The sequence below is a fragment of the Prunus avium genome, chromosome 1 (genome assembly GCF_965620075.1).
Source record: "Prunus avium chromosome 1, drPruAviu1.hap1.1, whole genome shotgun sequence".
NCBI lineage: Eukaryota > Viridiplantae > Streptophyta > Magnoliopsida > Rosales > Rosaceae > Prunus > Prunus avium.
In genome coordinates, this window is record NC_142284.1 from 7,188,470 (window position 1) to 7,215,666 (window position 27,197).

Genomic DNA, 27,197 nt, shown 5'->3' on the forward strand with positions numbered 1-27,197 from the left:
AAATCAATTCAGTTTTTTAATTGCAGGAAGACTACTCTATTTGTAGATACTAAAAAACCATTTCCAAAAGCTTATGTCCCAATATAAAAAACCAACTAATGCATCCATTGAATAAACATGTGCTTTGATACCTCTTCTTAAAAATTGACAGAGGACAACATGATCTCATGAACTCTATTAATTTCCATTCAAATAGGAAAATTAATATTAATTAATATTAAATTTCCAACAATAATTATTGTTATAGACCAACTCTGGGTCTGGAATGAGCCTCCTACTTGTTTACTGCCCAATTCTGGATCAAAATTCTTCCTCTCAAAGAAAAAAAGAACGTCAAAATTCTAAGATTTTGTGCTGTAAAAAATATTTTGGCCAAACGTGGCAGTGTGCTGTAAAAGAGTTTTGTGCTCCGCCGGTGTCACATAATAGCCAATGTTTTAAATAGGGTTTTTCTACATAATGTGCCTTGTCTTGTGAAGTTACCAAATAGCACACTCTATGTGAGCTATGTGCTATAGCTTGGTAATTTGCATGAGACGAGCATTAAAAAAACAACTTCTAACAATTCAATGCTTACGCTACGTCCTAATCAACATCAAATGAGACGCATTGTAAGATGAGTGCATGCTTTGATTTTTCCAGTTCTCCATCTTGGAATTTCATACCTTGGAAATAGGTAGGTATCGTGGGCTTGCTTGTTGTTGGGTCTTTGAATTTTTGTCACGTTTCAAATGCAAGTCTCCAATGTATTAAAGAAAATAATAAGTAGAAGAAAAAAAAACCAAATTGAAGTTTCACTTTTATTGGCGCCAAGAAAGACAATGAAGTACCTGATGTAAACTCTAGTGGGGAATTGGCCTTTCCCCAAATCCCCTCTTCTTCTTCTTCTTCCTCACTTCCAAATTCCAAGCTCTCCTTGCCCAACTCCAGACCTACAGAAAGAGTAGCAGTGGACCCACCTTCTTCTTTTGGCAGTAATTACCAACTACCCTTGCTCCATTCTATCTCTGCACAACCATTGGACCCACCAGCCCAACAACCGATTTCACCCATTTCACAAACTGAAGAACCAACAAAGTTCAATAATGAAACTGAGCAAGACCCAAATCGTGAAAGAGGAGAAGAGAGAAGAGAGAATATAAAAGAGGAGAATAGAGAAGAAGGAACGGGATGGATGGGAAGAAGAGAGGTGACGACAAAGGTTTCATTGTAAACCCACCTATGGGGTTGGGTTTCATAACCATAGTTATTTGGGACTTGGATCCGAAGGCCCATATCCAATACGAGACACATGTAAGCCCACCAAACAATGGTTAGGATCCATGTTACCCATGAGGTTTACCAATTTCGTATACCTGAGCTCACCCAACACATTACTTCAATAAGCATGATTTAACACGACCCTAAGCCATTTCGTTACAAACACTACTACATGGCTCGGATGTGAGGGTGCGAATAATATGCAACACCTAGTGCCTTCTCTAGCGTCGAAGCACTTGACAAACTTAAGTGGGCCCAAGCCAAATAAACATGTGGGGCTTAATAAGCAAGTTGTGGTGTGAATGATTACAAAAGTCCATAAGGCATATTGAGGCTCAAAATGTAGAATTTTTGGGCTAATTAGAGGCACCAAAACCCAAACTCACTTTATTGAGCCTAACTACATGGGTTAGCCAAAGAGAGAATTCCCAACACCTCATCTTTGAGAATGAACCAGCTTTGTCCAAAATTCAATTGGAGTCATTAAAACCCAACCAGCCTAGATGCATCTACCAAGAAAAACAAAGCCTTTGACCTTTTCCCTCACGTAGGAAAAGATAAGGGAAAGCCAAGATAGGGCTTTGCCAAGGAGGAAAGCCGTTGCAAGGTCCAGATGCAGTAGGGCTTTGAGCATCAAAAAAATGTTTTGTCCCAATGTCTATGGACCTAGCTAATTTAAAAAATGTTTCATTGATGAAAAGAAGAATTGGGAGAAGTAGCAGTACGAGCAAACATATTCTCTATCTGCTGAAATAGTAAATCTCAACTCAAGCCTTAACCTTTCCATTTTGTTCATTTCCTTCTAAACACCACCCAAATCTTTTCTACAAAACATTGTTTTAACTCAAGCAGCACAAATTCTTCTCTCTCTCTCTCTCTCTCTCTCTCTCTCTCTCTCTCTCTCTTCTTGATTTACCATAACTATTTCTCTTATTGGTGAGAATCATCGAAGAAAACCAAAGCACTCTTTAAGAATTTACACCCTTTGGAATGTCAAATATAGTGTAATTGAGAGAGTAAAGAGTGAGGAATAAGAGATGTTTTGCAGAGAATTCTCCCTTATATCTTTGTATTGCTATCATGGAGATATTTATACACAATGTAGAAAGGGTAACTATTAGTTACAAACAAGTATACAAAACCATGGAGCATTTCCAGGATTTGTGTCTCCCTAAAACATGGAAAATGTAAACATACCTAACTAAGACTTGCCTAACTATGACTTGCCTAATTATGACTTGCCTAACTTACTTGCCTAACTTACTTGACTAACACTCCCCCTCAAGTTGGTGCAAAGATATCACGCATGCCCAACTTGTCAAGTGAGGCATAGAAAACTTTACTTGATACGGCCTTTGTCAGAATGTCGGCAAGTTGGTTTTCCGAGTTTACAAACGGAAACTTAATTATACCACTTTCAAGCTTTTCTTTGATGAAGTGTCGGTCGACTTCCACATGTTTGGTACGGTCGTGTTGTACTGGGTTATGTGCTATCTCGATAGCAGCTTTATTGTCACAGTACAAGTTTGTAGCTTTTAAGGGTTTAACTCCAAGATCCTTCAGTAATCTCCGTAACCAGAGCAATTCACACACTCCTTGAGCCATTCCCCTGAATTCTGCTTCAGCACTTGATCTAGCCACAACTTTTTGTTTCTTACTTCTCCAAGTGACTAAGTTGCCACCCACAAATGTAAAGTATCCAGATGTAGACCGTCTATCTGTGATGGATCCTGCCCAATCAGCATCTGTGTATCCTTCCGGGTACATATGTGTATGTTTGGAGAACATTAATCCTTTTGCAGGGGCAGCCTTCAAGTACCTCAGAATCCGAGTTACTCCATTCATGTGTGTCTCACTCGGTTGATGCATAAACTGACTCACCATACTTACAGCATAAGCTATGTCGGGGCGTGTGTGTGACAGATAGATCAGTCGCCCAACTAACCTTTGATACCTTTCTTTGTCAGTGGGTACTTGATCTGGATACATCCCTAACTTGTGGTTCTGCTCAATAGGTGTGTCAGCTGGCTTGCAATCAAGCATTCCAGTTTCTGTTAGCAAATCTAACACATATTTTCGTTGGGATAGAAATATGCCATGTTTTGATCTAGCAACTTCTATGCCAAGGAAATATTGTAACTCACCCAAGTCCTTCATCTCAAATTCACTAGCAAGGAGCTTCTGCAGATTCTTCATTTCTTCATTGTTATTACCGGTAACCACCATATCATCAACATAGATGATGAGGGCCGTCAGTTTGTTACCACGACGCTTTAAGAATAAAGTGTGATCCGAGTGACTCTGAGAGTATCCAAAACGCTTCATGGAATCAGTGAATCTTCCAAACCAAGCTCGTGGCGACTGCTTGAGCCCATATAGTGATTTTTTCAGCTTGCAAACGGTGTTGGGACCGAATGTCGTAGAGATCCCTGGTGGTGGTTCCATATACACTTCTTCTTGCAAGTCCCCGTGAAGGAACGCATTCTTTACATCATACTGCAGTAGTGGCCAATCAAGATTTGCAGCCAATGACATTAGAACACGAACAGTGTTGATCTTGGCAACAGGTGCAAATGTCTCATGGTAGTCAATTCCATATGTTTGTGTATACCCTTTGGCTACTAATCGAGCTTTGTATCTGTCTATGGATCCATCAGCTTTGTATTTAACAGTGTATATCCACCGACATCCAACTGGTTTCATCCCTTGTGGTAACTGAACCATCTCCCATGTAGAATTCTTTTCCAGAGCTTCCATTTCAATTGCCATTGCTTCAGCCCATCTGGAATCTGTTATAGCATCCTGCCACTTATTTGGAACACATACAGTAGATAATTGATTGACAAATGATGCATATGACTTTGACAATCTATGAGTTGAAACATGGTTATTAATGGGATATTTAGACTTGGCAGCAAGGTCAGGACAATATTGAGGTTTGGGTTTTCCTCTAGTGGTCCTAGGTGGGAGAGTGTATGGTATAGGATTAGGTGGTTCGGGAATTACCTCGAGTGTTTCTTCATCACGAGACGATTGGTCCGATGGTTGAGAAGAAGGGGTTGTATTTTGTAGTTGATCACAGCAAACATTTGGATTGTCATCTCCGGGATCTTCACCAAATAAGAACGATAATGTTTCTGTACCTTCATTGCTGTCCAGATATCCAGTTTCAAGTCTCGGCGACCGGTCGCTGGCTTCTGGGCGACCGGTCGTTTTTGAATCTGTACACAAGCGACCGGTCGTTTCTGGAAGGCGACCGGTCGTTTCCGGCATTTTTGACTCTGTGAAAAAACGACCGGTCGTTTCTGGGAGGCGACCGGTCGTTTCAGGACGATTTTCAGTGTTGTTGGAGCACGACGACCGGTCGCTGAGGTCCGGGCGACCGGTCGCTTTTGAACAGACTTGATTTTCTTCTTGAGCCTTGTTTTCCTTCTCTTCATTCCTCCTCTCCCCCTGAAGAGAAGGGGGCGTAACAGTTTTAAAGTATGATAAATCTTCATGGAATGTGGCATCCATAGTGACAAAGAGCTTGCGAGTAGGAGGATGGTAACACTTGTATCCTTTTTGATTTGATCCATACCCAACGAACGCACAACGAATGGCACAAGGGTCCAGTTTACTTCTTTGATGAGATGGAACATGAGCATATACAACACAACCAAATATGCGAGGAGGCAACTTGAGGACTGTAGGAAGAGAGACGTGACGAGCCAAGGTGTTCAGTGGAGTTTCAAACTTCAAAACACTACTAGGCACTCGATTAATGACATAGACTGCAGAAAGGAGGGCATGTCCCCATAAGTAGTGAGGGACCGATTGATCCAGCATGTATGCACGAGCAACCTCAAGTAATTGTCGATTCTTTCGCTCTGCGACATCATTTTGTTGTGGAGTAAAAGGTGTGGAGGTTTGATGAATGATGCCGTGGTCTCGAAAAAATTGTTCCAAGACCTTGTTCACATATTCCCCACCATTATCAGACCGGAATACTTTGATGGAGGCTTGGAATTGTGTGGTAATCATAGCATGAAATTCACGGATTGCAGCGGAAACATCACTTTTATGAGCAAGTAAGTATACCCAAGTCATGCGAGTGCAATCGTCAATAAATGTAACAAACCATCTTTTGCCATTGGAAGAGACTTTAGCAGGACCCCAAACATCAGAGTGAACCAAATCAAAAGGAAATTCTGTCTTATTATCACTTAAGGGAAAAACAGTTCGATGGCTTTTGGCCAATACACAGGTTTCACACTGAAACTGGTGATTATCTAAGCCACGAAACAAAGACGGAAACAAACGTTGAAGATAGCCAAATGATGGATGCCCTAGACGACGATGCCAGAGCCAAATCTGGTGTTGATTTCGAGCTTGTGAGCTGGAACTATGAGTATGAGCTGCCCTTGGTGGTGGAGATACCGTCAAGGAATACAACCCCCCTCTTCGTTTACCATGCCCAATCGTCGCGTGAGTCGTGAGGTCCTGAAAAATACAATGGGAAGGATAGAATGTGGCATAACAATTATGTGAGTCAAGTAATTTTCCAACAGACAGCAAATTGCAATTGATGGAGGGAACAAGTAGTGTATGAGATAAAGATAAGGAAGGGGAAAGTGATATAGTTCCTTCACCAGCAACATTAGAAGGAACTCCATTGGCACTAGTAATGTATGGATGACAAGACTTAGAAGATAATGTGGAAAACATAGTAGAGTCAAAAATCATATGATCAGTGGCACCTGTATCAATTATCCATGTAGTGGGTCGTGTACCTGATTCGGAGTCAGAAAGTAGAGTGGAAGATGGAGAAGCATCGGTAGTTATAACACATGCTGCCTTGGGAGTTTTGTTGCGGGACTTGAGAGCATCCCACCACTCAGGATAACCATGAAGCTTAAAGCACTTCTCAACAAGATGATTACCACCACAATGAGTGCACTTCTGAGTTCCCTTTGCATCGTCAGTTTTGGGACCCCGGGGGGGAAATCCGGAGGACGTACGGTGTGGTGGTCGATAGGGCTTGACGGCCATTGCACTTCCCCCGCCAAGCATGGAGGATTGTCGGTTATCTTCTTCTACCACAAGTGCATAAGCTTCAATGACTGCTGGAAGCGGGTTCATAGCAAGAATCCGACTACGAACGGAATCAAAGTTGGGATCGAGTCCTCCCAAAAAATCGTACACACGTTCAACTTCAAGTGCTTGTTGATGAAGAGCCACATCATCGGGATTGGTATGTTTGCAGGGACGGAGGCTGTCAATTTCCTGCCATATGATGTGTAACTTTTCATAGAAGACATTCACAGGCTCACCATTTTGAGAGGTGGTGACGGACTGGCGACGGAGTTGGTACAACTTGGAGCTATTCTGAGTAACAGTGTAAGTCTTCCGAGATGCATCCCACACCGCATAAGCCGTTGAGCAATGGTCAAATAAGGCACGTACATTTTTGGTCATGGAATTGAGGAGCCATGACTGCACCAAACAGTTGTCTTCATCCCAAGTTTCATAGCTAGGATCATCAATGGCAGGTGCAATTTTTTTACCATTAATGAAACCAGCCATACGACGAGCAGTGATGGCCAAGCGAACACTACGAGACCATGCAGGATAGTTGGACCCATCCAACTTATCAGGAGTAATTTGAGAGTAATCATGAGAGGACCGGAGTGGTGGAGTTGTGGAGTCGCTTTTGGTGGAGTCGATCTTAGAGGAGTCGGCAGTGGAGTTGGTGGTGTCTTCCATGAGGTAAATAGGTGAAGAGATTGATGCTGGGAAGAGGAAAAGTTGGTGCTGGAAAATTGGTACAGGAAAGAGGTAAAGAGATGCAGCGGAAGATAGCTTAGAACTTCAGCAAACAAGAGCACAATTTTCAGCAAAGTGTAGAGGCAAGGCAAGGGTAAAGGTAGGAGCAATACAGCAGCAAAGTATGAGCAAGGGTAAGTAGAGATTAGGCAAGGATAAGGTTATGCAGAGGCAACCAAAATCGATTGCTCTGATACCATGTCAAATATAGTGTAATTGAGAGAGTAAAGAGTGAGGAATAAGAGATGTTTTGCAGAGAATTCTCCCTTATATCTTTGTATTGCTATCATGGAGATATTTATACACAATGTAGAAAGGGTAACTATTAGTTACAAACAAGTATACAAAACCATGGAGCATTTCCAGGATTTGTGTCTCCCTAAAACATGGAAAATGTAAACATACCTAACTAAGACTTGCCTAACTATGACTTGCCTAATTATGACTTGCCTAACTTACTTGCCTAACTTACTTGACTAACATGGTTACTTGACTAACATGGAAGTGTCTGGGGCCCGGTTTTGTGAACCTAGAGAAAGGGGGCAGCATCACTCATCTTTGAAGCGGCCCAAGTCCATTAAATTTGCTGGAAAATTCTTCACCGTGAATTTGACTCCTCGGTTGGTGTTGACCTGAATAGTTCCCAACCCTTTATTAATAATAAAAATAGGAAATTACAAACATACTTCTAATTCTAACGTGGATGAATTGCGGGCGTGCCAGCATCCGACCTCTTGCCCTTGGGTTCTCCTACATTGAAGACAAGGCTTTAGTGTGCTTAATCAACCAAGTTATCGGTGACACTCTAACTCAGTAAGTGAACTCGAATTCTTGTTCCAAAGGAGTTAAATCCAAACCTTGAAAAGTGTGTAGATCTATCTTGAAAATATAAATATCCTACAACGCGACTGGTGAAAAGCATAAAACTAGATGGTGCTCAAGAACTTTGCGAAGAACAAAATCTTATTTGATATAAAAAAGATAGATGGTACAACAACCTCTAGCAATTGGCTAGAAACTGAAAAAACAGTATAAAGATATTTTGACAGCACTTGGGATGCATTCCATGACTATTTGATCTTTTTTTTAGTCGAAAGATTACTATTTGATCTTGATCTCCAAATCTGATAATGATTTAACTCAAGACCCCAACTACCGGATCACATTGGCATTCATTGTTCAGAACTTCCCTGACTCGGTGTCCAAGTCAAACAAGACTTTGAATCAAATGGAGCAACCCGTTGGGCCGCACCAATCTTTATGTTTTTATGGGTTGTTGCACATTGTAGTTCAAGCTTTGAAAAGGGGGTTTGCCTTTGCACCTTAGGTCTCACGTGCATATCCTCCATTCTCCTCCATTCTCCTCCATTCCAATGTTGCTTGTATACCAAAAAGAAGAAGAAACAAATAAAAAAACATTGGTCCCATCACCACCAGTTCCAGTTGGTCACCCAGTCCAGCCATTTACGCTTGCTCGGTCCACATATTATTTCATTAACCAAAACATTTAAATCTTCAGTTGTGCGACCATACGATTTAACAGCCTCTTCAGCAAACACTTTGAGGATACTAGTTCTCTCTCTCATTTCGTTTCCTTGTTTACTCGACAAAAATAATTCCAATGCCTTCATTGCTCCACTTTTTGTCAAAACACCTCCTTCAATCCCCACACCAATTCTCCACAAAACCTCTAAAGTTCTCATGTTCAGTGGCTGGTCAGCCAGAAAAGGCCTACATATCATTGGCACACCACCCGTTATGCTCTCCAAAACTGAATTCCATCCACAATGTGTCACAAAAACTCCAACAGAGGAATGATTTAATACTTTAGCCTGGGAAACCCAGGGGACTACTTTTCCAAGTCCATTTCGATCTGTTCTTTCAACAAATCCCTCGGGGAAATCTTTTTCATTTCCCCTAAATGACCAGATAAACGGAAATCTGCCTTCCTCTAGGGCTTCGGCTAAGGCTGCTAGCTCATGAGGGGGCAGTTTTGCTATAATTCCGAAGCTAACGTAGGCTACGGAAGCACGTTTGTGCTTGTCTAACCACTCTAAGCAGCCGTGCTCGTCATGAATTGGTGCTGTTGGTATTAGAGAGAAGGGTCCAACATGAAGGAATTTGTGGAACCTTTTCTTTAGCTCAAACACAACTTCGAGGTCTATATCTTGAAAAGAGTTTATGGCAACTGCAGTTGCCTGTGGTAGCTTCTGTCCCATTTTATGGACCATAACTGCAATTGGTGATTCTGAATTTTCAAATGCTACTCCTTCAGGCAAATCAGATGCATGGAATGCTGAAAATCCAGGAAGGAAGTCTAGGGTTTGGTCTTTGTCTCCTGCAAAAGGAAAAAATAACACAAATAAATAATGTTAATATTGTAATCTATTGGGAACTATGATTCTTGCTCTAAATAGTTAAAGCTAGGTGCTCTTATATTGTCATACAAATAATTATATTTCTAGACTGTGAATCTTGTTCACACATGGATCGAGGCAAAAAATATTTCTATTTTGACAATCACATATGTAATTGAAACTTGATTGAAATATTCGACTAAGAAAATTATTTCTTACCACTAGCTCCCACTTTTTCTCTAATCACATCGGTACCAACATGAGCAAGCAGAGAGCGTTGTCCCGAAGTCCATAAGGGCACCCAAGGGACCTGCATTTCTTCTGCCATCTCTCCTGCAAACCAAAGAAACGCATCTGATATCAAGCAGCCCACCTTCTGGCCAATCTCAGCCTCGGCCTCTTCAATACCTTTCTTAAAGCTGCCCGGTGCCACATTAAGAAAGAGATCAATTGGCTCCAAAGGGTTCCCAGAGAACGCATAGCCCCCTGGCACGCCATCCCATACGTTGAAAGGCTTAATATTTTCAAACCCCTTGCTGTTGGATTCTGTGAAGAGGGAGCTATTGGATTTAGCAAGGCTCAAGAATGAGAACTTCACTTTAGGGGCCATGGCTGAGATTATACGGATAAAGCGGAGAAGAGTGCCAGGATGGGAGGCGAACGGAAAGACTATGACGGCAACATGTTGAGTACAAGCTTTGTGGTTCATTATTGGCATTGTGACAGTATATTGGATTTTGATTAATTGTGTTCTTTGAGTTTTTGCATGTAATTAATGGAGTTGGTGACGGTAAATATATATGTGGGAGAGAAAGAGGAAGTTAATTAGCTACTGACAACAACAATTTAACAAACATGAGGTGTTTTCGTTTTCGCACGTTTGGAAATGGGTAGTTTTATTTTATTTTTTTTCACCTTTTAAAAATTGTTAAATTGGTTAGTTTTGTGCGAGGACAATTGCTAGACTTTAGTTCCTGTTTGATTAACCAGGTTGGACATGATCATACCATTAAGAGGAAACAGATCTCCTAACAAATACTTGGGCATGATGATTACCGTGTTTACACTAGAGGAAAAATAGAACAAATACTTGGGGCATCATTAACTAACAAATACTTGGGGGTGTGATGATTACCAACTTATGTGTTATAAGATGGGTTGATATATATATATTTCGTACACCTAAGGTAGAATATTAATAAATAGATGTATAGGTTATAATATGAGGGGATAGCTTAAGACGAAAACACTCTCTCAAACCCTAGTTCCCTCTCTCCCAAAAAACTCTCCTAGAGTCGTTTTCACTTTGAGGGGGAAGGAAGTCACTGTTCTTCATCCTCTCTCCCCTCTTCTCTTCCTCCCTCTCTTCTCCCCCCATTTTTAGAGACAAAAGGTTTTCCTTATTTGTTTCGTTTTGTTATGATTTTCCTCCAACCATCACAGGTGGCTATGTCTCGGCGTCGGATCTCCACTTGCGTTTTGGCGTCGAATCTCCACCACCATCTTTTTTGCGGTTTCTTTATGTTCATAATAAGTTATAGAGACTCTTTGGGTTCTCTGCGTAGGTTTCACCTCTTCTTTTTAAAGAGTTTTTCACCTCTCATTTGTGAGAGCTTTTCACCTTTCCTTTGTGATAGATTTTCATCTCTCATTTGTGAGAGTTTTATTTGTGTTGTTATGGCTTGGTTTTTCCAAGCTTTATCTTTGTTTTATTATTCTGAGTTTGCAATCTTAGTTGGGATGCCTATGCCAAAGTTTATTCGATCCTCCGTGATTGTTATTGGAGGCGCACCAAATTATCTTGGAACAAAATCGGGTCGGTTTTTGTCGCCGTCGCCGCAGCCCCCTCCCCGATCCAGAATGGCTGCCTCCTATTCAACTCAGATCCCCCTCCTCCCCGACCCCAGATTTCCACCCCACCCCTCTCCTCCCCGACCCCAAACCCTGTGTCGTGAGTTGCAGAGAGAGAAGAGAGAAAAAAAATTCAGGAATTTTCAAATGAAACCAACCCCATCAAATGAAATAAAAGGCCATAATTTTGGGAGGGGATTGAGCTGATAATTTTGGTATGTGGGAGGGAGGAGACGGTGGAGATGGTACGCACAGAGAGACTTTTTTTTCTTTTTAAATTTAAAATTTTAAAGTTTTTTTTTCATTTTTAATTAATAATTAGTTATTTATTTGTAACTACACGTGGCATAATATGAGTGGTCCATTTGGTCCGTTGATTGCCACATAATTATTTAACTGCAAATTTGACAGTCAAACTAACACAGAGATATGAAAGTGGTAAAAATAAAACTTTGGGTATCAAGTTGACATGAAATAAACTTTAAATAGCAAAGTCTGAATTTCGGAAAACTTGAAACTTATCCAATTTTTTTTTAGAACCTAGCACATTGTCTAGTTTTCTTAATAAATTGGATATGTTGCCCATAATTTGTTGCATCAATTTAACTGTGTGGGGACAGGCGTCATGGCCTCCCCCTCCCCAAACTACCTTGAAACAAGTATTACAAAACTACATAATATTACTTGGTGACAATCTCCACCAAGCTATTGAAAGCTCGTGGGGAGCTACCATTCCCTTCAACAGCTTGTTGGGCAAGATTTTGTAGGACCTTTAATTTTTCTCTCATTTCTTCTCCTTCTTTTTGCTTCAAGACCAGTTCCAAGGCCTTAATCGCTGCAGGTTTTGTGATGAGCCCTCCCTCAACCCCAACACCAATTCCCCATGCAGCCTCTACCGTCCTCATGTTAAGATTTTGGTCCCCAAAAAATGGCCTGCAAATCATAGGCACACCACCAACAATGCTCTCCAAAATCGAATTCCACCCACAATGTGTCACAAAAACCCCAGTTGAAGAATGCCCCAAGACTTGCACTTGTGGAGCCCATGAAAGTATTTTCCCATTTAGGCGCATTTTGTCATACCCCTTGGGCAATATTTCCTCTATGTTGCCCCTAAATGACCAAATAAATGGAAACCCACTTTCAATCAATGCTTCAGCAAATGCTGCTAGCTCATGAGGTGGTGGTGTCACCACGCTTCCAAAGCTAATATATGCCACTGATGCTGGCTTCTGCGTGTCCAACCACTCTAAGCAACCACTTTCGTCGTTAAGCAATGGTGGCGGTGATGGTGATGGTGATGACGGTATTAGGCTAAAGGGTCCAACGTTGAGGAACTTCTGGAATCTTGACTTGAGCACATTTACAACTTCAGGGTCTACTTCTTCAAAAGAATTTATTGCAACAGCGGTTGCTTTGGGCAGCTTTTGTCCCATTTTGTATAATAGGGTAGCTAAGGGTGACTCTAACTTTCCTACTATTCCTTCAGGTAGGTCGTCCATCTGAAATCTTGAAAATCCAGGAAGGAAGTCGAGGGTTTGTTTTCCACCTCCTGAAAATAAATGTTATGATGCTATCAATATTCAACTAATGTATATGATCAGTATAATTAACCTACTTTATGAGCCAAAATAAGCTGCAAATTAATTCAGAAAAACTAAACTTAATTATGGACTAATAAATACAACAAAAGAAAGAAAATAAAACTCTCTCCTGTGGATTCTTCGTGCGCCATCTACCAAAGCAACCACAAGTCAACTGCCCGACTTATTTAATAAAAGTACCAGGGAATTCGAGCTTAGGTTCATGTGCCACCTACTCACGGGCTTAAGTACTTGTTAAATTTATTAAATTCATTATTTAGACTAAACGTTGAAATAGTATGAAATTACTCTATTAGCCTTAAGTATTAAGTTCATTATTTAGACTGTACAAGACAAAGAAACTGAATACATTATACCTGAATAAGGCTAGGCTTACCACATTGAGTACGTATTATCTCTTTAATATAAGTGGCGCCCACCAATACAATGGGGCGCACCTCTACGAGAAATAATACACGGTGTGATATATAGATATGGTATGTCTAGAATAGCACACTCATTGATCTTCTAGAGTAGAGTAACAAGAACGAGGAGAAAAGAGTCAAATTATTCTTCAACAAAACCACTAGGCAGTAGCATATATAATTAAATTAACAATGCATTGAACTTCCTATGGCCAAAATTCGCTGACTTTTTATAACAAAAAATAAAAATAAAAATAAAAATTCGAAATGACCATAAAATGCATAAAAGGTTGAATAAAGCGTGTAGGGTCCTTGTTCATAAAAAAAAAAAAAGCGTGTAGGGTCCTTGGGTAATTATCGAATAGGAAATGAATCCTTACCACTGGTTCCAAGCCTTTGGCGTATCAAGTCTGTGTCAACATGAACCAGCAGTGAACGTGGTCCACCCGTCCAAACCGGCACCCAGGGGACTTTCATTTCCTCCGCCATATCTCCAACAAACCAGAAGAACGCATCCGATACCAAACAACCAACCCTCAAACCCGTCGCCGCCTCGGCATCCTTCAAACTCCTCATAAAGTTCTCAGGCGCCGCCTTCAAGAAAAACCCGACAGCCACCTCAGGGTTTCTAGAGGGCACAAAGTCCTCTGGCAACCCGTCAGGCACGTTGTAAGCCTTCACATTGTGGAGGCTCAACGGCGACTTGGAGAAGAGGGCAGCGTTGGCTTTGGAAGTTGTCAGGAACGAGAAGGTCACCTGCGGGGCCCCCGCAGCCAGTCTGAGGACGAGGCTGAGGAGAGGGCCGGCATGGGAACCGAAGGGAAAGGCCAAAACGGCAACATGGTGAGTTTGGGGTTTGGAGTTTCCTACCATAGTTATTGGATGGTCTTGATCTTGTCCTGCATGTTAGCCTAAACCTCAGACCACATTTTTTTTTTATAGGAGGGGAACATGGATAGGTAGGTAAAGAAATGGTAGCAAATTACTTGTGCGTGGTTATGGCACGTTCAATGATATTTTTTGGTTGTTGAAAAGAAGTTAATGACATAGTGGAGAGAGCTGGGAGATACTTGGTTGTGAAACGAACAACGAGGCGTGAGAATTAATTTCACCATGTATGTGACGGTGTTAATACAACAGCCATACATATGTGACAACTAATTAATTCTAGAGTTTACTCAAAAGCTCATGAAATATTTGAGCTATATCGCCTGAAACGACCCCTTGAAGGATATAAACTGCCATAAAATTCTCAATTAAGGATTAACACTAAGAACCTGAAGCTCAAGTTATGTACTCAATATTATTAGGATAACCAATAGATATAAATTGCTACAATTGCCTAAGTGAGTACTACGAATTCAAATTTGATATAGTGGCAACATATATCATCTATTGGAAAAGTTATTGAAATTCCTGAAGAATTAAATCATTTGAAATATTGCCTCGATCAGTAGATCGAGCATTGAGCCAACGTAATTCTTATTCTCTAATTTTGTGTGTGTAAGGTCTATTTTATTTTTCCAAACAAATGGACCTACAAAAATTTAAATTTGGAGAACCTATGATATGACCTACAAGTAACATAAACACAAATTTCAGGGGCCTTCCTCATGAACTATCAAATCTACACGTTGCTTTAGTTATTCTCTGATCCTCAACAATTTTTAGTTTGTTATACAAATGCTAGCAGTTTTATTATATAGAAAATTTGGTATAAGTCCAAAATTGAGAATATAAGTTGGATTTAATCTTCGCATTTGTTGTCATTGATGTAAGTCCTTTGACTTTTCTGCCAAATAAGATTACATTCCTTTTTGGTATTTTATTATGTAGATCTATTATTATTATTATTATTTAAATTATCTTGTTATTCCTATTATACCCTTGAAGTATAAATTAATTTATAACACAATAATTACGAGATCTACAATTGTTATGTAGATATATTAATTATTATTATTATATACTCTTGTAGATATATTATCCTATGGTGTAGGTACGTATATTGTCGTATTGCGTACTGCATAGGTATAAATGTGGTTTTTCAGATTTTTGATGTGTAATAGTTTTTCAGAAGCCCTAAATTTTATTGTAATTAATCTCCAAGCTTTCTACTTGATATTACTTGGTGACAATGTCCACCAAGCTATTGAAAGCTTGGCTGGAGCTACCATTAGATTCAACCGCTTGTTGAGCAAGAATTTTAAGGGCCCCGATTTTGTCTCTCATTTCCTTTCCTTCTTTATGTTTCAAAACAAGTTCCAAGGCCTTCACCATTCCAATTTTTGTAATGACCCCTCCCTCAAACTCAGTTCCAATTCCCCAAACAGCCACTACGGTCCTCATGTTGAGCGTGTGGTCACCAAAAAATGGCCTGCAAATCATAGGCACCCCACCAGAAATGCTCTCCATAACCGAATTCCACCCAGCATGTGTCACAAAAACCCCAACTGAGGCATGTCCCAAGACCTGCACCTGGGGAGCCCATGAAACTATTTTCCCATTTAGGCTACTTTTGTTGTACCCTTTGGGCAAGAAATCCTCTATGTTGCCCCTAAATGACCAAATAAATGGAAACCCAGTTTCAATCAATGCTTGAGCTAGGGCTTCTAGCTCATGAGGTGGTGGGGTTGCCGCGCTTCCAAAGGCAATATATACCACAGATGCAGGCTTGTTCTTGTCCAGCCACTCTATGCAACCACTTTTGTCTTCGGGCGATTGTGGTGATCTTGATATTAGGCTCATCGGTCCATAGTTGAGCAACTTCTGAAACCTTGACTTGAGTGCATTCTCAATTTCAGGGTCTACGTCATCGAAAGAGTTAACCGCAACAACAGTTGCTTTGAGCAGTTTTTGTCCCATTTTGTGTAGCAGGGTTGCTATGGGTGAATCCAAGTTTCCTGTTACTACTCCATCCGGTAAGTCACGTATCTGAAATCTTGAAAATCCGGGAAGGAAGTCAAGCGGCTGTTTTCCACCTCCTGAAAAAAAAAAAAAGGGCAATGGTTAAAGGAATTAAAGTCCTTCATGAGCCAGACGAAGCTGCAAGTTCAGAAAAATTTAAATGAATTATGGGGGTCTTTTTTTCTTTTTCTTCTTTCGTTAGAATGAAGAGGCCTTTTTGGGTTTTACCTACAGTTCCGGTCCAAATTTGGGGGCCTTATATTGGGCTGCGGCCCGCACAGTAGGTGCGCACATGAGAGAGACGGGCTCATCGCCGGTTAGCCCGATGGCATTTCAAATGAGCCGATAGAGCAGCACCCAACACCCCAACAACGTCCATCATATAAAATGGGCTCAATGTCCAATTATGAAGCGGCCTATAGTAATTAGTAATGGCTACCTTTTTGTTGTTGTTTTAGAGGAGATGCTCTATAAAATATAAGCACCCTAAAAGAGTACAACATATAAACCTAACAGCGAGTTTCTATCGGACGTCCTACATTAAGTCTCAACAAATCTAAATACTGAAAACAAAAAGATACAACAATCGAAATTAAAATCAAGCAGTGAAAGTATCTAAACTAATCAGGTTAAAATCTTCGTAAAAATAAACTAATATAAAATAACAAAATTGAAGTAAAAAAAAATTAACCAAGAAACGATTGAGTATAAAACATATGTTAAACAATGAATAAATCACATAGTCCAACTCATTGGAATATATACACAAATATTAGGTATTAGACATAACAATTCTTATTAATTAGGATTTGAGACATAAAGTATTTCTATTTGGGTTTTAATACCTAGGAATCAAATTTTGTTTTGGATTTAGCCAAAGAGGAGGCCCAAATTCATTGGGCATGTCTAAATTAGAAATGTAAAAAATACAATTTTACCCTTTTTGTTTAAAAGCCTCGCCAAAATCAGATCTCATCATTCCCCTATCTCTCTCGACTGGAAAGCAAAGCATCCACATTCCCAATTTCACAGTGACTTTCCATCGTCTTAACGACCTTATCTCGTCGTCGTTGCTTCCCGAAAGTTGCTCACCATCACTTCCTCTATTATCTTCCCAAAATACCCGACCCAAACAACCAGCGTTAATGGCCAATTTTGGCTGGAACAGTCTAGTAGTCGTGGCCTACTGCAAACCCAATTTAATGGCGAGTTTTCGTCACCATAACGAACTTATCTCACTATAGTTCCTTTACAAAAGTTGCTCACCATCACATTCTCTATCATCCCGCCAAAATACCCAACCCAAACAGCTGGAGTTTGTGGTCAATTTTGTCTAGAACAGTCCAACAGTCATGGGACTGTAGCACCACGATATCCAAGCCCTGTCTAGTGAAGTGTCACTGCTATCACCTGTGTTATTTGGCTCGTCTAGGTCAATCAACTCATCTCTCTCATTTCTGCTTCTCTTTCAATTCTCTTAGTTTGGCACCCAATCAATTTTGCCATGGAGTAAGAAACCAAACAAAAAGAACGTGGTTTGCAGTTTCAGTTTTTGCATTGCAGTTTCTGTTTCCATTTTAGTACTTTCATCATGGTCTTGCATTTTGGTTCCTCACTTATCAATATGTTTATTTTTCCCCCATACTCTGTAGTGTAGTTTTTATTTCTATAAAATTAGTTTTTGTTTTTGTCGCTATTTTTTATTTTTTGTTCAAAATTTTTGTTTTGTTTTTTGCATTTTTTTTGTTTTTCTTTACATAATTGATATCCACATTTTTTTTGGGTTAAAAATCCCCCTTAAATATGAGAACTTTTGGTTTTTTATAGAAACTGCAGTGCATTTTTCGATCTTCTTCTTCTATTGCAGTATTCATGTTTTGATGTGAAGCTCAGTTTTTGACAGAACCCGACCCAAATTCCACTTTGGAATCCGAGTCGAACCTTGTGCATGTCTGACACCTGGCGGTTGTACGGCACAATTGACCAAAATTGCCCTTCTAACCAAAATTCAATGAAATTCAAGTGCGACTTCTGCCAAAAATTCGGCAGAGTCTCCCCTGTAAATTGAACATTTCCCAAAAAAATTGCCACCTGTAAAACATGCATACATATTTATATATAACCCAACTACCAGGCCTCAAACATCATATCATTCTGGCCTCAGGCCTCAATAAATTGAACAAATCATTCTGCTAACAACATTCAATTCAATTTCTTAGAACATCCCCAGAACAATGTTAGATTTCATAATAACTTAACTGGACTACCTTTTTATTACTTGACCTCGCGGCTGCACCTATTTACTCCAAGCTGCCTATGTACCCTTAACAAGGAATCAAGCCACACGTAGTTCTTCCAAATTTTCTTATCAATCATATACTGAATATAAATATGTCATACACTGAACTCCCTTTATTTTAGTTTAAGAATATCTCAGAACTGAAACTCTCTCCAACTAGGCATACCCCCATTCCTAATCCGTCAATTCTATTAATACCGTCAATTCCAACCTTGCAGGCCTTGGAGACACCAAGTCCACTTGAGCCGCAATCCTTGCAAGCCTCGGAGATACCACTTCTATCTGAGCCGCAATCCTCGCACCACACGGTTCAGGGGTCCTCGAAACACGTGGGGCATTATTTATAAATGACAATGTTTCAAACAACTAGGGGGTACCCTTGTGATGGGTTTGAAAAACCGTATCCCAAACTTATATCAATACTTTCCTTTTATTTCACAATCTATTTCCTGGCCTTTATATCAATTTTCTGATAAATTGATTCAGATAACTCATTCCCGGTCAAGACTCGTTTACATGGTCCTTCTAACTTGGTCAGGACTCGTTTACATGGTCGTTTACAGGACTCGTTTACATGGTCCTGTCAACTCTTAAAACGCTGTCACCAAAGACAATTCAGATTTGGCCATCAATGGTTAGAGTTGATGTTGATTCAACAGTTTCAAATGATTAAATGGTGAAGTTCGTTGAAGATAGTTAAAGTAAGCAAATCACATAGGAATACATAATTTTTGAGACATTTAATTGCACATCAAGGGCAAGGAAGGGTGCCGAAGGAGTATTTCAGAGAGTACTTAGGGAAGATTTGGAAGATACTCATAGTATCCTCTACAGTTGGCGTAGGCATGCATCATTCAAGTTGCTTATAACCATGTTGAGGTGGATGATGATTACAAATTGATAAAAGATCATTTCTGGAATTCTTTTCGAAGAATTATGTCGGCAACACCGTCTATCAATTTTAATGAAGGAGGAAAGCTGGAAATACTGAATCCGCTGAGATGAGATAAAAATTGTCAGGAGCTTTCAAAGGTTGGATCATTTCATAAAAGAAATTACAGGAGCAAAATTGTTGAAGAAAGTCGATGGATAAGCTACATAGGAATGGGTGAAATGGGAGCTTTTGCCTGATTATAAAAATGGCGTATGGTATTGCATGAGGTGGATGTTCATAATATGAACCAATACCCTATTCTGATTAGATTATGATTTGATTGCATAATTTATAATTTCCCTCATGTCAGTCACTTGCTTGGCCCCTTTTCTTTGGAACACGAAATGTTCCGAATTTGGTTTCATCAGGATTTGAACAAGGGACTAGAGTCTTTAACAGTGAACAAAGGTCGGGAGAGGTACTAGAGTCCTGACATTTAAGTTGCATTTTGGTGATATTCATGTTTTAAAGGCCAGCCTATGGAATGTTTTGAAGTTGAGTGACCCTCGGATTGAAGCTTCTTCATGGGGAGGTTTGGGAAATGTGGGAAGTTAAGTTCTCGTCATACCAAGTTGAGGAGGAGGTTACTTGGGAACCTGAGTAAAAGATGTGGGGCCAGTATCCATACCCCTTTAGTGACATGTATGAAATTTCGAGGATGAAATTTTATAAGGGGGGTAGATTGTAACAACCTGGTTCTAAATTAATAGATAAATATTAAATTATACAAGAAAAAGATAATTTTACCCCCGAGATTTATTTAAATGATTGAAGAGTTGACTTTTTATTCGGGGAAGATTAAATAATTAAAATAAGAAAAAATAAATTTATATGAGGAAAGAAGTGGAAATGAATAATCAAATAAAATGATTTGAATTAATTAAGGTTTTTGGAAATTAAAGTATTATTTAATATTAAAGGGGTAAAAAGGTCATTTTAAGTTCGGGAGGGAATTTGGAAGTTTCGATTGGACCACTGCGTAGAGCACGTTGAGACGAGTTCGTAGCCATGTAATGGGCCCGAATCGGGGTTGTAACGAAGACATCGCGATCAAGAATAGGCCAATTGCATAACCGTAAATATTTCGAAGTTCAATTTTTTTTAAAACCCATAATTTCTTCACTTGGGTAGCTCTACCAGCCAACTTCAGGTCGTGATTTCTCCCAACTTTGGCCTCCGTTTCAAGCAAGACCAGTCCCAAATGAACCACCACACTTCCCTCTTCCAACCCAGCCCTTCGCCGCCTCAATCGGCCACTGTAGTCGCCGGAATCAGCCACGAAATAGGCAGTTTTGGACATATTTTTCTTAAACTTTCACCGGCCGTTTCTCCCTCCTCCGGCCACCATACTGGTCGAATAAGGTATGCTTTTCCACCTATTTTTTATGCTCTAACTGATGGTTGGGTAGGATTTGAGAAATTTCTAGTGTTGATAGGTTGAAATTCGAGTTGGATTTGGCTGGTTTTCGGATTGCATTTCCAGCCACTTCCGCTTGTTTTTTTGGGGTAGGTCTAAGAACAAAATTGCTTCCAAATGGGGTTTTACACCTAGGGTAGGAGTTTGGGCTGACGTTTTGGAGAATTTATGGCCGCCGAAAATTACTCTGCACACCCAACACACGGCCGGTGCGTGGGCGGAGCCTGGGCCAGGTGTCGGGGACCACTTCTGGTCCTAAAATGATATTCGTGTTCTCACGAGCGCGTAGTTACTTTCGGATTTCAATTCGGATAACGTTTGAACCCCGAACGGATCTCGCCTATTATGCGATTTCCGGGTTCGATACGTTTGAACCGTTGGATCATAGTCAATTTCATATATGTTGATCTAGGTAATTCTATGATCATGTAGGATTTGACGGATCGTAAAACGGAGTCCCGGATACTCTAGAAACCCCAACCTAGGGCTAAGTTTATAGTAACCGTCTGATCGTACGATCGTGATTAATTCGACCGTCCGATCAAGACCAAACTTTCGGGACATGTGTCCTAGGCATATTGGAACCTTTAGGGACTCCCAGTTTTGTGATATGAGGTCGTGGGCCCTGCGAGCCCAGTTGACCAAGTTTAGGCGGTTTGACCCCTCGGTTGACCATGAGTCTTCCGAGGCAGTTATATCCTTTGGGAAGGGTTAGAAGGACCATGTAAATGAGTCCTAACTGGGAAAGAGTTATCTGAATTGAAATCTGAAAGTACCTACGCACTCGTGAGAACACGATGATCATTTTAGGATCGGAAGTGTTCCCCGACACATGGCCCATAGGCCTACTATGCGTGGGTGTGCAGAGTAATTTCCGGCGGCTGAAAATTCTCCAAACCGCCAACCCAAACTCCTACTCTAAGTGTAAAACCCCATTTGGAACCATATTTGTTCTTGGACCTACCCCGAAAAACAAGCGGAAATGGCCGGAAATGTAATCCCAAAACCGGCCAAAATCCAATTCGAATTTCAACCTATCAACGCTTGAAATTTCTCAAATCCTATCCAACCAACAGCTCGAGCATGAAAAATAGATGGAAAAGCATACCTTATTCGACCGGTTTGGTGGCCTGAGGGAGAAACGGCTGGCGAAAGTTTAAGAAAAATCTATCCAAAATCATCTGTTTCGTGGTTGATTCCGGCGACTACGGTGGCAGATCAAGGCGGTGAAGGGCTGAGGTTGGAAGAGGGAAGTATGATGGTTCGTTTGGGACCGGTCTTGCTTGAAACGGTGGCCAAAGTTGGGAGAAATCACAACCTGAAGTTGGCTGGTCGAGCTGCCCAATGAAGAAATTCTGGGTTTTAAAAAAAACTGAACTTCGAAATATTTACGGTTATGCCACTGGCCGATTCTTGATCGCTATTTCTTCATTACAACTCCGATTCGGGCACACTACGTGTCTACGGACTCGTCTCGACGTGCTCTACGCAATGATCCAATCGGAATTTCCAAATTCCCTTCCTAACTTAAAATGACCTTTTTGCCCCTTTAATATTAAATAATACTTTAATTTCCAAAAACCTTAATTAATTCAAATCATTTTATTTGATTATTCATTTCCACTTCTTTCCTCATTTAAACTTATTTCCTCTTATTTTAATTATTTAATCTTTCCTGAAGAAAAAAAAGTCAACTCTTCAATCATTTCAATAAATCCCGGGGGTAAAATTTTCTTTTTCTTGTATAATTTAAAATTTAACTATTAATTTAGGACCGGGTCGTTACAGTTTTTCTACTATTGAGGTATGTATATTCTTGTTGAAATTGTTATTTGAATTTTCTACTTTTTTTTCTTCTATTTTTATAAGTTGTTTTTTCAACTCTTTGATGTTGTTTTTGTTTTTACTTTGGATTTTTTATTATATCATATTTGATGTAACATCCCGGTCCAAAATAAAAGGAATGATGAATTAATTAATTTCAAGAATTATGAATTTAAAATTTTGCCCTTGGAGTAGGGGTAATTTGGTCATTTTTAATCCGGAAGGATTTCAGAGCAGTGGCTGGTACCTTTACGTATGTCGTATTGAGACGCATCCGTAGACATACGGTAGGCTTGAATCGAAGTTGTAACTAGAAAGTTACAAGCAAAACATCACCAGTAGCATAATCGTAAATAAGTTGAACTTTGATTTTAATTAAAAAACAGAAAACCCCTCATATCTCTCTCTCTCTTCCCAGTTCCTCCCTCTACGCGCGAACCCCTCTCCCTGTTACTGTTCATCCGAACTGTTTTTGGGCCGCCATCTTCTCCTCCGGCCAACCCAAGCGACGGCATTGGTACCAAAATGACTGGCTAGTTGTCCTCTTCCCATCCCGACCAACCTCAGCCGCTGGAACCACTGGAGATGGCCAGAAAGCCCAAAAATTCGACCGATTTTGACCCAGTTTTAACAGATTTTTCACCGGCGGTTTCTTCCTCCTCCGGCTACCAAACCGATCGATTAAGGTATGTTTTTCCACTTATTTTTCATGCTCTAGCTGATGGTTGGGTAGGAATTGAGAAATTTCTGCGTTTTGGTAGTTAAATGGGGATTGAAAATCTGCCAGTTTTCGGCCTCCGATCCGGCCACTTCCGGCCATTTTTCGGGGTAGGTCCAAATTGTCACACCCCGGGATCGTCTCCGCCATATCACGATATTGTCCATTTTAGGCCCCCCTCTCTGCCCTCACGGTTTTGTTTCTGGGAGCTCACGAGCAACTTCCCAGTGTCACCTATCCTGGGATTGCTCTAGTCCCAACTCGCTTAACTTCGGAGTTCTCATGACTCCGAAGCCAGTGAGCTCCCAAAAGGCCTCATACGAGATGGAGGTGGGCATGTACATATAAGGCACATCACCCATTCTTCGTTGGTCGATGTGGGATTTTACAATCCACCCCCCTTAGGGGCTCGACGTCCTCGTCGACATACTCGCACCACATGGCAGAGTGGCTCTGATACCAAATTGTCACACCCCTGGATCGTCTCTGCCGTAACATGATATTGTCCGCTTTGGGCCCCCCTCTCTGCCCTCACGGTTTTGTTTCTGGGAGCTCACGAACAACTTCCCAGTGGGTCACCCATCCTGGGATTGCTCTAGTCCCAACTCTCTTAACTTCGGAGTTCTCATGACTCTGAAGTCAGCGAGCTCCCAAAATGCCTCATGCTAGATGGAGGCGGGATGTGAAGAGACAACTAGCCGGTCATTTTGGTACCAATGCCGTCGCTTGGGTTGGCTGGAGGAGAAGATGGCTGCCCAAAAACTGTTCGGATGAACAGTAACAGGGAGAGGGGGTCACACGCAGAGGGAGGAACCGGGAAGAGAGAGAGAGAGAGAGAAAGGAGGGGTTTTCAGTTTTTTAATTAAAATCAAACTTCAACTTATTTACGATTATGCCACTGGTGATGTTTTGCTCGTAACTTTCTCGTTACAACTCCGATTCAAGCCTACCGCATGTCTATGGATGCGTCTCAATACGACCTACGTAAAGGTACTTGCCACTATCCCAAAATCCTTCCGGATTAAAAATGACCAAATTACCCCTACCCGAGGGCAAAATTTTAAATTCATAATTCTTGAAATTAATTAATTCACCATTCTTTTTATTTTGGGTCGGGATGTTACAATTGAGTTTGAGGTGTTGTTTGGTTAGAGATTTTTGTATAATTTTATAGTACTGTCATCATAGTTTTGACTTTTAGTTCCTCACTTTTAGTAGGTGCATTTTTACTCAGACTCTGCATTGCAGTTTTTGTTTATGCTTTGAAGTTTTCGCTTCTGCATTGTAGTTTCCATTTTCCGTTTTAATACTTTTGTCATGGTTTTTCTTTTTGGTTCCTCACTAATTTTAGTACTTTCATCATGGTTTTGCAGTGCATTTTTTGTTTTTGTTTGGAGTTTGTAGTGTGTAGTTTTTGTTTTTGTTTTTGTTTTTATGTCATTGATATCTACATTGTATTGTTGTTGCAGTTTCTGTTTTTGTGTGAATTTGTGTTGAAATTAATTTTTTTTAAACCTTTGATTGTTTATATAAATATTGTGCAATTGAATAAATATCACAAAAACAAGTTTGGTGTAGTGGTTTGTGAGTGAAGCTTCCTTCTTTAAGGGTCAAGGTTCAAGTCCCTTCAATGACACAAAAATTTTGGTCTTTGGCCTTATGCTAATTAGATGAAATTGTACCAATCTTCCAAATTAGTAAACTATAGTGTTTTAAAATGAAAGCGATATGAGAAAGTGTTTTTAGTGCCAAATAGTTGTATTTGGAAAGAAAGATGGGAATTTTTCAATTGGAGATGGATCTTAGAAAACATTTTTGTATGAATATATGTCTTATTCACACTCGGAATAGACCCTCTCTTCCGACATGAGAATACTTTTTTATAAGTAAATATGCAACTCAATAAGTACCGGACCACAGCAGACAATAGTTAGATTAATAAATTGGCATTCTATTGCCTACTTCCTCCATTCACGATGCATAATAAGCCATTCACGATGCGTAATTCAATTGTCTTAATTTTGATGTTAGATCGCTCCGTTATTGTAACGTTTGCATTAAATCCTATACTTGTATATTCTAAAGATTATATACATTGTTGCCAACAATGTCATTTCACTGTCTGTTTGATTTTATATCTTAGTCAAAAGAAACAAAAATGCTCCAAAAGCCCAAATACTATTTATGCAACATTCTCACACCAAAAAAACAAAAAGCTACTGTGACTATATCTTTAACCAAAATATTGTAACTCATCTCTAAGTTTTATGTATTAACTCTGAATAAAGTATTAGTAGAGGAGGAAAAAAAAATGGACATGCGGGAGCCCCGAGTGAATTGGTTGAAAGAAGAAAAATAAGAGTAAATGTAGGATAATAGAGAAAAAGGAAATAACACAGACTTACAAAATTACTAGCTCTTCGCTATTCAAGTTGTTATTTGAAATTGTTAATTCGAATGGAGGGTAGGTAATATTGGATATTTTCCATTTTCAATCACACGTAGTGTTTTAGACGAGAGTACGAAGAATAAGGCAGACAAAGACTTAGTCAAGTTGGCTAGAGAGATATGTGCTCCTCATTATGCAATCGAGTTAGAATCCCCCACTCCGTAATTTAGTTTAAATTAAAGTATAATATCGTTTGTATTCAAAAAATATCAAAAGTAGAAAGAATATGGAGAAAAGAGTGCTCAAATATCAAATGATTCTTCAGGCAAACCACAAGGCATATACTAGAATATATACATAACAATGGATCTAGTTTCCTATGGCCAAAATTGGTTTAACTATAAAATGTATGAACTTAATATCTAAATTTCAGTTGCCAAAAACAAAAATAAACATTTCAGAAACATATAAATGCTCACAAAATGAAATTAAAGGAAATTGATTGCTTACCAGTAACGGTTCCAATCCTTTCCCGTATGAAGTCAGTCTGTACATGAACAAGAAGTGACCGTGGTCCACTAGTCCAAACCGGCACCCAGGGCACTTTGATCTCCTCCGACATATCTCCCCCGAACCAAAAGAACGCATCGGTCACCAAACACCTGACCTTCAAACCCGTAGCCGCCTCGGCGTTCTTCAAACCCCTCATGAAGTTACTGAGCGCCGCCTTCAAAAACAACCCGATAGCTTCCTCAAAGTTGGCTGAGGGCACGAAACCCTCAGGCAACCCATCCGCCACTTCGTGAGGCTCAACATTGTGGAAGCTCGACTGCGAGACTTTGGAGAGGAGGGAGGAGTTTGCTCTAGAAGTGGTGAAGAAGGAGAAGAGGACGTGTGGGGAAGCTGGAGCTAGTTTGAGAACAACGTCGAGAAGAGCACTTGCATGGCTCCCAAAAGGGAAGGCCAGAACGGCAATATGGTGAGTTTGGGGTTTGGGGTTTCCTACCATAGTTGCTAGTGGTCTTGGCTTTGTGCTAGCTAGCTGTAGAGACTGTGACTTACTTATATATGAGGAACAGTAGATGAGGGCAGAAGTGTCGGTGGCTATAGAAAGGTAGATGGAGATACTTGGTTATCAAACGAACAACAAGTCCTCCAAATAAAAGTCTGATATAATTGTGGTTGTAATAATTGACAAAGAAAAGTTACCACAAATAAAGTAAGCGAAAAAACAATCTAACTTGTCTCCTTTTGTGTTATTGAGGAATTACACTAGGTCCTCGTGTTGAGCTTGCGGTCCCCAAAAAAATGCTTGCATTTATGTATCTCATAGGCACACCACTAGCAACACTCTTCAAAACCGAATTCTAGCATGTACCACTATCATAGGTGCTCCTGAATGATGACTATAAATAAATGGAAACCCGC

At 40.2% G+C, this 27,197-nt stretch overlaps 4 protein-coding genes across 4 annotated transcripts; all 4 read right to left on the minus strand.

The window, feature by feature from the left end:
* Positions 1-5,428: 5,428 nt before the first annotated feature.
* Positions 5,429-7,532, minus strand: LOC148297200 (uncharacterized). The gene is made up of 2 exons (XM_088251751.1): positions 6,033-7,532; positions 5,429-5,742 (listed from the first exon to the last, which is right to left on the minus strand). The coding sequence occupies exons 1-2, from the start codon at positions 7,003-7,005 to the stop codon at positions 5,708-5,710; spliced, it is 1,008 nt and encodes a 335-aa protein (XP_088107877.1). The 5' UTR covers positions 7,006-7,532; the 3' UTR covers positions 5,429-5,707.
* Positions 7,533-8,383: 851 nt separating this feature from the next.
* On the minus strand, positions 8,384-10,131 carry LOC110752540 (flavonol 3-O-glucosyltransferase F3GT2-like). The gene is made up of 2 exons (XM_021953221.2): positions 9,642-10,131; positions 8,384-9,403 (listed from the first exon to the last, which is right to left on the minus strand). The coding sequence occupies exons 1-2, from the start codon at positions 10,129-10,131 to the stop codon at positions 8,493-8,495; spliced, it is 1,401 nt and encodes a 466-aa protein (XP_021808913.2). The 3' UTR covers positions 8,384-8,492.
* Positions 10,132-11,737: 1,606 nt separating this feature from the next.
* On the minus strand, positions 11,738-14,300 carry LOC110752525 (flavonoid 3-O-glucosyltransferase). The gene is made up of 2 exons (XM_021953205.2): positions 13,662-14,300; positions 11,738-12,825 (listed from the first exon to the last, which is right to left on the minus strand). The coding sequence occupies exons 1-2, from the start codon at positions 14,152-14,154 to the stop codon at positions 11,954-11,956; spliced, it is 1,365 nt and encodes a 454-aa protein (XP_021808897.1). The 5' UTR covers positions 14,155-14,300; the 3' UTR covers positions 11,738-11,953.
* A 1,011-nt stretch (positions 14,301-15,311) lies between these two features.
* LOC110752521 (flavonol 3-O-glucosyltransferase F3GT2-like) lies at positions 15,312-26,870 on the minus strand. The gene is made up of 2 exons (XM_021953198.2): positions 26,280-26,870; positions 15,312-16,265 (listed from the first exon to the last, which is right to left on the minus strand). Exons 1-2 carry the CDS (start codon positions 26,776-26,778, stop codon positions 15,406-15,408), a joined length of 1,359 nt encoding a protein of 452 aa, XP_021808890.1. The 5' UTR covers positions 26,779-26,870; the 3' UTR covers positions 15,312-15,405.
* Between the last annotated feature and the right edge of the window lie 327 nt (positions 26,871-27,197).

Bases quoted from the DNA above. Each gene is read 5' to 3' on its own strand.
- LOC110752540 (XM_021953221.2), bottom strand. From the start codon at position 10,131: ATGAACCACAAAGCTTGTACTCAACATGTTGCCGTCATAGTCTTTCCG. The intron at 9,404-9,641 runs GTAAGAAATAAT...TTCCTTTTGCAG, and splicing joins AGAAAAAGTGGGAGCTAGTG to GAGACAAAGACCAAACCCTA.
- LOC148297200 (XM_088251751.1), bottom strand. From the start codon at position 7,005: ATGGAAGACACCACCAACTCCACTGCCGACTCCTCTAAGATCGACTCC. The intron at 5,743-6,032 runs GTACACGACCCA...TGTATTTTTCAG, and splicing joins ACTTTCTGACTCCGAATCAG to GACCTCACGACTCACGCGAC.
- LOC110752521 (XM_021953198.2), bottom strand. From the start codon at position 26,778: ATGGTAGGAAACCCCAAACCCCAAACTCACCATATTGCCGTTCTGGCC. The intron at 16,266-26,279 runs GTAAGCAATCAA...TTTTTTTTTCAG, and splicing joins AAGGATTGGAACCGTTACTG to GAGGTGGAAAACAGCCGCTT.
- LOC110752525 (XM_021953205.2), bottom strand. From the start codon at position 14,154: ATGGTAGGAAACTCCAAACCCCAAACTCACCATGTTGCCGTTTTGGCC. The intron at 12,826-13,661 runs GTAAGGATTCAT...ATTTATTTTCAG, and splicing joins CCAAAGGCTTGGAACCAGTG to GAGGTGGAAAACAAACCCTC.